The following is a 12,777-nucleotide window of genomic DNA, read 5'->3' as shown; positions in this document are numbered from 1 at the left end:
TAAATCATCCCCCAAATCAGAGGGGATTGATAGTTGGATAACAATGATATAGAGGCACTTAACCCTAACTGTAAGCCTAAATTTAACATAAACTGTAATCTTATCCCTTAAATCTGATTGGCTGATTGGAATGTTGTTCCAGGATCAACATAGATGTTGATCCAGGAACATGTCCTACTTGCTAAAATCACACTAACCATCTTTTGGCTGTAGGGGGAAACCCAGTGAATACAGGGAGAACACAGAAAGGCTTTTTTGTGGCATTCGTCTGATTCATCATCTAAACAGCTTTGCCCAGGACAGTTTTGTGAAAAGAACTGGACCAAAGTTTACTTTACTAATGAAAGCAAGTTTATTCTATCTGGGTCCGATAGGAAACATAATTCTTGTCATCTAAAGTGTGGAAGAGACTGGTAAAAGATCACACCAGAGCAGTGTTTAAGACTAGTCATTCAAGTCAATGAAGTCATTCAAGTCAATTGTTCTCTATTATTGACCTCCACGGTATATGTTTGTCAAATATATGCTATAAAAATAGTCCCTGACAGTGACAGTAAGCAGCAGTGTGTAATACGACTCTGCTAGAGCTCAAATAAAAACGTAGACTTGAACAGTTCTCATGTTCTGTGTCATTTATTTATTTTTAACACAACATATGGTATTTCCTCACAAACATACGTCTGCTTTTCTCTCAGCAGAGTGCTGTTATAGTTTAAACCAGACCCGGGTCATGGCACAGTGTGAGTTCATCTATAAGACATTTTGTTAAACATGCAGTACTGCACTGTACCTGAAACCAAAAACTTTGAATGTCCTCTGAAGTGCCTTGAAACACTTAACCCCATCTAATGTGTTGATGTAATATCAACTGATACAGGAAGACGGGGGCCATGTTGAGCAGCTCCTTATTATTATTTTTTTTAATAGGCAGTAGAGTTTTGTTTGTATTAAAGCCCAGCCAGGGCAGTTTAGTTCAGCCACATCTAACTGCTTATCACAGCCACAGTCTAACAGTATAGTGCTGAGTTTGTCTATTAATTGTGTAAAATTCAAATGGAAATGTTTGATATGCTTTGTGGGAACAAGTGACCATAATCAGCTACAGCTTTAATGGAACGTTCCACTTTTTTGTAAATACACTAATTTTACAAGTTTTCTACAGTTGTATCTTCTTTAATCCATTTAACCAATTTCCGGATCTGACAGGAGCACTTTTAGCTGAGCTTAGTATGAATCATTGAAGCAGAATAAACCTTTAGCTTCTCACTCAACAATTTAATTCATTTTTTTGGGCTTAGTCCCTTTATTCATTGGGGGTCACCAGAGTGGAATGAATCGCCAACTTATCCTGCATATGTTTTAAACAGCGGATACCCTTCAAGCTGCAACCCAGTACTAGGAAATACCCACATACTCATATACTATGACCAATTTAGTCTATACAATTTACTTATATTACATGTCTTTGGACTGTTGGAAACCAGAGCACCTGGAGGAAACCCATGTGAACACAAGGAGAACTTACAAACTCCACACAGAAATGCCAACTGGCCCAGCCGGGACTTGAACCAGCAACCTTCTCGCTGTGAGGAGACAGTGCTAGCCATTGAGCAACTGTGTTACCTCCTCAACAATTTCAATAAAGGATAATTTTCCTATTTGAAGCTTGACTACTCTGTAATTATCATGTTCTAAAACCAATTGCAAGTGAAAAGTTGCTATTTTCTAAGGCACTTTGCTGCCGTACCGCTTTGCTGCAGCAGGCACAATGATGTTGAGATTGGCTGAATGGATTAAAAAAGTTATTAAACTCGAGCGTTCCTTTAATGTTTAATTGTAATGGGGTCAAGACACTTCAGATTATAGAGAATATTTGATTGAACAGAATATCCAGATTGCTCTCACAAGGAAACGTAAGTATTTTACGTTTTGTCAGTTTATATATCTAATTCGTACGAATTCGTTCGAGTTTAGTCGTACGAAAATTTATAATTTTTAAAAGGAGGCATGGCACATGCAGTTTTTTGATTCAAGCTGACTTTAACAGTAACATATTATACAGTCAACAGTTAGAGTGCCATCTCTCATCTCTGCCATTCACCTGGGCTGGGTCCGAAACGGCCTACTACTCAGTAGGTACTGCATTTGAATCTAAACATACTACTCAGCTGTTAGAAAAGTAAGTTCTATACAGTATGAATGTGAAAAGTATGAATGGAATTCAGACGTACTACATCCGCCATTTTGTCATAGTCACGTGACCTACCTGTCAATTGTGTCGCTTCACTCCCATTCATAAATTCACTCGCAGGGCATCATGGGATAGCGCAGCAAGCATGGGATGCGCACTCCAGAATCTCACAGGAAGTAGTAAGTCATCCGGGTACTTCTCGCATACTTATTTTCGAATTCTATGAATTCGGACATACCACTTGGCTAGCATACTAATTTTAGCGTACTATATAGTATGGAAGTAAGTGGTTTTGGACGCAGCCCTGGACTACACCTCCCACTATGCATTACACCAGTAACCCAACTACAGCTGTGACCCATTTGACTCTGATTAAACTACACCTGCAGGAATGTATGACTCACATATGAGCACCACACACATACACATTCAGTGCTTAGTATCCTTTTTCAGTTGTGGATATTGCCCTGCCTGTTTTGATTCTACGACTGTTCCTTGTTTTATGTTTGTTTTCTTCCTGCCCTGACCTTCACTTCTTTATTGGACTATTCTGAGTGAGAGAGTGCTTTTTCTTTGTTGTTTACATTTAAATATAAATGTTCTTAATATTTAGAAAATCCAATAACCCATTTATAGCTATTACACCAAAAATACCTTTTCATGGGAAAAATGGTAGCAGTGGTCATTATTATTTTAAAACAAAATACTACGACAGTGTTTCTGATATTACTGTACATGTCAGTACTTTTACATCTTGTATTTCACTAGGTTATAAATGTGTAATCTTACTGAACTATCAAAACGTGTTTATAAAATGTACTGATTACTAGGACTGTACGATATTGGAAAAATCTGACATTGCAATATTTACTTTTTCTGCAATATATATTGCAATATACTTTGTTATACTTGGATGGAATTTTTCGTCACAATTTTATTTTAAGTTTCAGTTCTCACTCTTAGCAAACTGTTTTGACTTTTGCTTAAATAAACTCCTAATTTGCTCCTTTTTAGCAGTTATTAATGTAGTTTAGGTATTGGGTAGGATTACGGATGTAGAATAAGATCATACAGAACAGTGCTTTAAAAGTAATAATAATAGTACTGCCAAGATTATTAGTGATAATTGGTCCCTAAAGTGTTACTAAATGTATTAATTTTGATTGACTGGGATGATTTAAATCTGAAAACTGGATTGACACATTTTCAGGTTACCTAAACTTCTAAGCTGCTTTGACACAATCTACATTGTAAAAGCGCTATATAAATAAACACGAGTTAAATTGAATATTGGGTTACGTTTTACATTGTTGTTTGTCATTCTATATATCATTCTTTCATTAAAGCTGCTTTGGAAATGTCACCTTTAATTCATAACAAGTATACTAATCCAAGACAAAAACTATATTTTTATTTCAAAGATGATTTAAAGGTAAATGAAGCCAACTGTCATAGTCATGATGGTGTCACTTGTATATTAATAAGTAAATATTTAACTATTTGCAACACATTTTGCTGAAAAGCATGATATATACTGTACCACAGAGACACACTGGCGCAGTAATACCGATTTAATGAGGCCATGGGTATATATGTGGAATGATTTACAGCAGCTGGCTTAACTAATTTGTGCTAGTGTGTAGGATATAAATCCATTTTAATGTTTGTACATTTTGTTCTATTGGCACAATCATTGGGCATATTCGAGAACCATTCAAAATCATTTTGTTTCCCTCAAGGTTATATTTGCCTTGTTGAACTTGTTCAGCACTTTTATTTCACATTTGACAGTTCAATATTGAATAAAAAAAAAACAATGAATGTGTTTATCTCAGAGTCTGGAATGATGCAAAATCACAAGATGATGTTGAAGAATGGGAAAATAGCAACATGTTATTTTTTTTATTATTCAAAATGACTCCTGGCTACTGGCTCATTGAGAAATATGGGTAAATAACAGGGTGAAGTGGAGTTCGGCTGTCACATTTAAGTTATATGTTAGAATGACAAGTATAGTGAAACTCTGTTGTTTGTTATAATAAAAGCATAAAATATCAATCATTCTATTTTTGAAAGCAAATACAAATATTGGATATCAGTGGAGCAGATTAGGAAAGATACAAAGCCTCTCACAGACATTAATGACAAACAAATGCTTAAAACAATACTACCACTATCCACTCATTTATGTTTAATAGTTCTTTGTTCTCAGACAAAATCAAAGTATGATGCAGATGAGGCTAATCTTGCTGGTTCCAAAGCTAATTACCCCACGATGTGCTTGTCAAAATCAGTGATAACTGTGAAATAAATCAAACCAGTGTGCATGGTTTATGAAAAGGAACATACAACAGACCTACAACCCCTGCTAAATCATTCACCTATCACCTCATGCTGTAAACATTATTGCTATCATGAGATAAGGTGATGTGTAATTATCTTTTATACCTCTTTTTGCATCTGGAAATACACAGCCTGTGTTCTTTTCTTTTTTGTGTGCTAATAACATTCCATGAAGTTCTGTGAAAATCTAAATGTTTTAGTTTGTGTTGCAAATTCGCCATTGACAGATCAGCATAATCACACAAAGAGGAGCCTGTATTAAATCTGCAGTCTAATAAATCAATTAGATCGCCCTACTTATCATTATACAGTTTGTTATGGGCAATTCACAGTTTCTTCTGACAAGCCACGTGTCACCCCGTGGCACTTGTAACCTCTTTTGTGCGTCTCAGGTATGACTAGCATTATTGCTGTTGATGTTGTTACCTCCCTGTCCCCGCCCAGGCTCGCTCGTCGTTCCGCATGACCCGCGCGCAGGCTACAAGGTAGAAAACAAGGCTGGCCCTTTAAGACGGCAGTGATCGCTCCGCAGGCGACCGTTCGGCGTTATTATCGAGCTCCAAGACTATACAACACACATGAGATAGATGGACTTATAACAATGGAATATCACTGCGTTCTGTTTACTGTTTTGTTGCAGTTAATCATCCAACCAGGTAGGGCGGCTGTTATCTTTTTTTGCTTTTTTTATGGTCTTACTTTGTTCCCCAAGCTTAAAGATAGACTAGAAGTTGTTCAGTGAGGAGTAGGGATGTGCACTTGCTGAGAAGAGAGCCTTGCTGAGTTACTACCGAAGCAAAACGGATTACTTTCTGAGAATAATGTATGGACCTGTTGCTTCTACTCATGGTTTATTAAAGCAGTTTAATAGTAATCTACACACTGTTCTGTCTTTCATGATAATTTAATTTTGTGTCAAGACGGGGCTTTCATGCTGGTCTGTCAGTCCAGAGCTCTCCCATTCTCTGAAAACTAAAATCTAAACAGCTTGTGAGAGTTTCCACTGATCATCCCTGTGAATCATATCCTCTTCACTTACCGTGCAGAGACCTTATATATCAGGAATTTAAGCAGTTACAGGAACCGCTCATTGAAACAAGATATTGATCCGGAGAGCGGCAGGTGAGAATGTAAAGTAAAGCCGATCCGCGCGCTGCTCTCAATTATTCATCACTCAGGCTCGAGCGCGCGCGCGTCTCCGCAACAAGTGGAGGAATATGAAGCCTGTTTCAGCTGGAGAGGGACGTGAAGGAAAGAATTTAGACGCTAAAACAATTACACAAGTTTATTTTTTAGATAAAATGGCACGGTGAGCGATGAACGCATTGTCGCTTGAAAGCATTGGAAAGCTTTTGAACAAATGTTTTTTTTTTACTAGGCGTTTAGTTATACATGCTGCTATAAATTACATTTTAAAGAGTCGACTAAAGTAGACATTTGCGAACAGAAATCGCGGTCATCTGAGGAGGTAGCCATAGCAACAGTGTCCAGCTTCAGCACTTTAGGTCCAGTAACATTAACTAAACACGTACTGTGTTTAAAACACTTTATTTTGTCAAGAATTAACATAAAGTTTGTTGTGCAATGCCTTTGAAGAACAATTTTGATTGTTCAAAAGTAATTTAATTTAATGACATAACACTGAGTGGACATGTTTTAAAACGAAGAACGTTTAAAAACATGTAAATAACTTGTTTTTTCCACTATAAAAACATTTTGTGGGAAATAAAGGTTTCATGGCTGTTAAACTTTCTAAGAACGTTGATATCAATAATGTTAAAGAATGGGCAGCATATAAATGACCAGAAATAAACACGAGTTTTAAAAGATATCTAAAGATAAAATTACACCTTAAGGTTAAAGTTTGTTGGAGTTTTCAAAAATGCCTTAAAATGTGTTTGCATTTTTGGTTAATTTTATTAATGTTCCTTTAGTCTGGACAAAGGTTGCATGTAAATGATCGGGAATTCCTTGTTTTATCCCAAAAGCCATTGAAGATGTTTTGCATGCTTCACCCTGACAATTTTTTTTTTTTTTTTTTTTTTTTTTTTTTTGCTTTGGCTCGCTGGCACCTCATGGACGTATCAGATGGTCTTTTGTACTGCTCAGATAAGCCCTTATGGATGTTCTAAAAGATGAGGGGCAAGTCTGGACTGCATCTGTTAACTGACCACTGCGTATCATGTGTTCAGACTTTTATCCCAGTGTAACTCGTGCTTTTAAACAAAGATACTTTTTGTCTTAGTTAGTTTTCAACTGCTGTTTTTCATGTGGTGAATTTACGTTTCAAGTAAGAATCTGTTGTGATCCTTTGCTTAAATTTCACGAACGCGCTTTTAGAGAGCATTGGCTTACCTGTAGAATCGTGGCAATCAGAGCCGTGTTGTGAAGGACTTCATTCAATTCAAATGATCAGGTTTAGAGCGAGCGTGGACAATGCAGAACACATGCACACGCATTTAGTGTGGTTTTGGCATGAATCTGAAAATCAGCTTTGCAACGCCAGAGGGCTTCAGCGCTCAATTGACTACTTTGCATCGGGTTCTTTTAAACCGATAACGCTACGGGCTTTCGGATAACAGCCATGAGAAGTCGTTCACATGGAACAAATGTGCATAATTATTTAATGCCCTGATATAAACCGTTTGAGCATAATAATTATATTCATAACTAAGCCTTTTGGTGGTGCATGTATTAATTGGTTCTGCATGTAGGCTGGTGCCTCTAGTGACTAACGATGGTATCACAAGTCCCTATGAATAAATGAAAGATCTGTTTGCATCTGGGACTAAATGTTACTGATCTTGCAGGCTATCATATTTATCAAGCATCATTAGCTTATAGTGAACACTCAGCTCCTTTACATCACCTCTGTTCAGCAACTCATAATGCTGTCGTAATGGTGTAATTAAGATTAAAAAAAAACTCTCTGCATGGTTTAACCAATGAGGTGACAAGGTGATAATCTGCTTTACCAGTGTTACTCTCAGAGTTGTTTTTCTCTCATTCTTATATGTCTATGTGGTGTTGGTGTTTGGAGCTTTGGAGAAGACAAGTAAACATGGAACGGTTGTGCTTAGGTTTTTCTCTGGAAGGACACCTGACTTTGCAGATGCTGTTTTCTTGGCACAGAGTGACAGTTTGCACTGAGGCAAGCAGCTAATCAGGCTAAACCACAGCTTCTATATTTTTATCATGTTATCTCATTTTAACTTGAGGCAACCATGGGGGCCGTAGCGTACCCCCTACCTCCTCTCTCACATTCTCAGAAATCAAGACTGAAATAAGCAGATGCAAAAAGTAATGTTTTATTGAACATTTATTGAAGATACTTCCATTCATACCATTCATACATACCTTTATTTTTAAGTTGCTTCTGCATCTAAACATTAACTTAGGAGTCATTAATATGATTATCTATCAATCTAAGCTAACTACAGAAAACAATCACGGCTTAATGCACAGAATTTATTAGCTATACCACAAACCATTCTTACACTTCAATACCATAATCTTTGATTTATACACACTACAGTGTATTGGGGTCATTTTGTTTGTTTGTTTGTTTGTTTGTTTGTTTTTTGTTTTTTTAATGATTCTGTTTATTAAGGTGGCATTTATTAAATGTAAAAAAAATGTTAAATTGTTAAATATTAATTAAAAATTTAAATACATGCTTTCTTATTGTATGTAGTTTCAAGTGATTTTTTTATTACTATCACAATTAATAATAATAATAATAATAATAATATTAGAGTTATTTTTAAAGGATCATGTGACTCTAAAGACTGGAGTAATGAAGCTGAAAATTCATCATTTAAATCACTGAAATCGATAATTAAATTATTTATATAAATATTTTATTTGTATAGGCGGCGCAAGGTGGCACAATGGGTTGCGCTCTCGTCTCACAGCAAGAAGGTCGCAGGTTCGAGCTTCTGCTGAGTCAGTTGGCATTTCTGTGCATGTTCTCCCCATGTTTGTGTGGGTTTCATATATATATATAACTCATTTCTAATAACTGATTTATTGATTTTATCTTTTTCATGTTGACAGTAAATAATATTTTACTAAAAGGTTTTCAAGACACTTCTATGCAGCAACTAGGTTAGTTAGGTTCACTAGGCAGGTTAGTGTAATTAGGCAAGTTATTGTATAACACTAGTTTGTATTGTAGATTATTGAAAAAAATATATAGCTTAAAGGAGCGAACAATTTTGAATGTTAAAACTTAAAATGTTTTTTCAAAATAAAAACCGCTTTTATTCTAGCCGAAATAAAACAAATAAGACTTTCTCCAGAAGAAAAAAATATTATCAGGCATACTGTAAAAATTTAATTGCTCTGTTAAACAACATTTAGGAAATATTTAAAAAGGAAAAAAAAAAATTCAAAGGGGGGCTAATAATTCTGATTTTAACTGTATATTAATTCATTCTCTTTTCGGTTTAGTTCCATTATTATTCTGGGGTCGCCACAGTGGAATGAACCGCCAACTTATCCAGCATATGTTTTACGCAGAAAATCTGCATAAACATCCATACACACTCATTCACACACATACACTACAGATAATTTAGCTTACCCAATTCTTCTTTACCACATGTCTTTGGACTAGTGAGGGAAACCGGAGGAAACCCACGGGAACACGGGGAGAACATGCAAACTCCTGGCAAAAATGCCAACTGACCGAGCCAAGACTCGAATCAGCGACCTTCTTGCAGTGAGGCGATTGTGCTACCCACTGCGCCACCGTGTCACCCTATTTTAAATAAAAGTAACTAAAATTGAAATATATATATATATATATATATATATATATATATATATATATATATATATATATATATATATATATACTTTTATCTAAAATTAGAAAGAAATGACTAACTTAACATTTTACATTTTACTTAACATATTTCCACATATTTAAAACATATTTTTCCACAAAAAAAATAGAGAAAGAGAGAGAGAAATTTATTTATTTATTTTTTATCAAGAGCTCCAGTGGTTTTAGAGTACTATCTTGAGTATTTTTCTTTAAAAAGTTGCTATAGCAACTGCGGAGAGTAAATATTTTCCCTCCAAAAAATAAGTCCTTTTTGCTTTATCGGTGTGTTTGTTAAGAAAAAAATATAATTTATATAATCAGCTGCAAATTTTATTTCCATGTTACAAAGAAATGCTTTTTTTTTAGTTTGACTGTTTTCCTTTGTTTCTTTCCAGTTTTTAAAATACGTTTTCACCATGTTCTCAGTCTGTTGGAGAAGTGCAAGATGACTACACCTTTATTTGTTTAAAACTCTAAAGCTTAAATTAAAGGTTGCATCTGTATAATAAATTGCAGCACTGATTGGAGCGTTGTGTGTAAAAAGATGCTATACTTCAATCAAGAATCTAAGATAAGATGAGCGAAACTAGATGAGCAGCTGTTCAACTGTCTGAAATTGCCATTTCTAGAGAAATTTATTTGAGGAACACGGTATAGACATTTTGAATTGAAATTGTGAAACTGTCCAATACACACCCAAAACTGCCATTTATGCAAGGGCTTTGGTTTGTGTGTTGGTTTGTATGTCTGTGTGTGTAAAATATGTACGTACTTGTCTATCCTCTTGTATGTTCATCAAATGTTAAACATTCTCGTTTCCTCTCAGGCAGGTCGAGGCCTACCATTACCCCAGAAGGTCCCCGGCTAACAGTACCACTGTACAGCAACTTCAGTTTGCATTGCCAGAGTAACAGTACAGTGCGCTGGCAGCATGAAAACCGTCCCATGCGTACCCTGAAGGAGGAACAAAGACAGGGTCAACAGACAATTCTTAAAGTAAACAGAGCCGGCCCTCAACACTTGGGCAAATATTCGTGTAGAGAGGAGAAGACTGGTGAAAAGAGCTCAATCTATGTGTATGTGAAAGGTAAGTGCATCTTTTATAGAGCGTGTTTTAATTGGGTGTAATAAATTGTCTGGGCTGAGTGACATGTCTGTAGGGCAATATTTAAGGAATTCTGAACCCTCCTTTACTGTATGTAATTTAGCATCTGCCTTGTTTGTTATACCTGCATGATTGTTGCTACCACATTTTTATGTGTTCGCAAACCTGCATGCCACAGTTTGAATAGATACTAGTAGAGATACTGTACAGACCAGTGGCAAAGGCAAAAACTGAGTGAACAAACTCTCAAATTAAATAAATTAAAATTTAAATTCTAACAAATAAAGATGTCATTATTGGTTGTATTTATCACAACAGTTTGTAGAAAAAAACTCAGTGGTAGAGATCAAACAGTACCATACATGTAAACTCTATATATATTTGGACCAATCAAACTTTATTAAACAGTATTAGATCGCGTATATTTGAATCAGGCAGTCTTGATTTAAACAACGTCAATATAGGACATCTGGGATCCCTTTACAGCACTATCATGAAGATGATATACTGCAGTGTTTTCCACCATAATGTGAAAATGCTGAGATATTCAACCAATGGACCCTATTCACAAGACTGCTATGATGAGTTTAACAATCATCATAATCTTAAAGCCTTGAAGGTTTATATTTATATTTAAAAAAAAACGTATAAACATTTCTATCCATTTATGAATGTATATCATCTTTGCGTCAAATTAGAAAAAACTAATTCCTGCTCATTTGAGGTGTTTTTAATGCAGTGTCTATGGGGCTGAGAGTAATTTTGATGTTATTCTCTCTTCTCATTGCCGTCATCAGTCTGACATGGTTTTTTTCCCTTTTTCTGAAAGTCTGGATAACACCATGGTGGAGTTTTTCATTTATTATTTCAACAAATAGGACTGAATAAAATTTGTTGTACTCTCCCATTCACTGCACTCTTAAGTTTATTTAGCTATGACGCCTTCCGCTAGTGAGAAACCCGGAAATGTGATAAGGGTCTATTGGAACGGGGTGGAATGTTATAGTGGGAGGAATGATGAGATGATTGGATCAGATCAGCTTGTTTGACAGTTCTAGCTCTAGCACAACTGGATGATGCAAATGAAAGGATTATTACTTCTTACAATTGCTATGCAGGGTTTTTATTTTCTTCCACAAAAATCAGTAAATAAATTGTGTTTCATTTGTTTGGATTGAGAAACTGTATTAGGAATTAGGTATGGTAATTTTGCAAGATACCAATAAAATAACCAATATTTCTTTTTATTTAGAAATCAAATCATATCTTGATATAAAACCTGGTTAGAAAACCAAGCAAACAGATACAATTCTCAAATTCAGTTTTTCTTACAAAATCATTCCATGTAATAGATTTAATAGACTAGATTAAATGCCTTATGGCTCGCAAGACATGTCTTTAACACTGGAACCGCCATGGGGTCAATTTTACCCATAAGTGTTATTCAAATGTACATAACAGACATTCAAGCCTCCCAGTCATTGATCTTTACTAAAATTGCCTTATTTACAATTCCCAGATATTAAAAATTGTTTGGATAAAAAAGATTAAAAAGTGGGACATTTATACCTATACGCACCAGCGTGGGTCAAATTTACCCACTATAAAAAATGTTTGTATTTATGCACTGCTTATGTTTAAAATTCCTCACCAATGACTTTTACTTTCAGTTTTACTGAATTAATGGTTATAATAAATGAATAAAGTCACAATGACTAAAAGAAGATGATTTGTTGAGCTATTAAAAACAAAAAATGCAACAAATGAGGCAGAGTCTAGAGAAATAAGTTATGCATCAGAGTATGATGGCTGCAATTTAGATATTTTAACCTACTCATAACCTACTCTAAAAATAATTTTCATTCATTCATTCATTCATTCATTCATTCATTCATTCATTCATTCGTTCGTTCATTCATTCATTCATTCATTCATTCATTCATTCATTTTCTTTTTGGCCTAGTCCCTTTATTTATCTGGGGTCGCCACAGCAGAATGAATGGCCAACTTATCCAGCATGTTTTACGCAGAACTGATGCCCTTCCAGCTTCAACCCATCACTTGGAAATAAAATAATCATTTCCTGAGTCTAGACACTTTTTGTTAACAGTGGCGAAAAACAAGGAAATAGTATTTTTTTTTTTTTTTTTTTTTTTTTAGCAATTTCTAAATAAAATTTACCTACACTGGCGATTTTAGGAATACATTGACCTCCGGCGGTTCTAGTGTTAAGGCAGGGGTGCCCAAACTTTTTCTTATGAAGAGCCAAAGGTAAATGTAGCTGCCATGGGCACTTCCTAATTTATT

At 35.3% G+C, this 12,777-nt stretch overlaps 1 protein-coding gene across 6 annotated transcripts in view; it reads left to right on the top strand.

Annotated features, from left to right (window-relative positions):
• Positions 1 to 12,777, top strand: part of kita (KIT proto-oncogene, receptor tyrosine kinase a) — a 103,537-nt gene that overhangs the window by 48,631 nt on the left and 42,129 nt on the right. For 3 of the 6 annotated variants that reach the window (XM_087296331.1, XM_087296330.1, XM_087296329.1), the window contains exon 3: positions 10,192 to 10,452. In XM_087296331.1, the coding sequence (XP_087152457.1) occupies positions 10,311 to 10,452 (142 nt within the window). In that variant the 5' untranslated portion in view covers positions 10,192 to 10,310. 6 annotated transcript variants of the gene reach the window in all.

The sequence above is a fragment of the Danio rerio genome, chromosome 20, assembly GCF_052040795.2.
Source record: "Danio rerio strain M-AB ecotype USA chromosome 20, GRCz13ab, whole genome shotgun sequence".
Taxonomy (NCBI): domain Eukaryota; kingdom Metazoa; phylum Chordata; class Actinopteri; order Cypriniformes; family Danionidae; genus Danio; species Danio rerio.
Note: the sequence above shows the minus strand (reverse complement) of the source record. Positions and strands in the feature narration are given on the sequence as shown.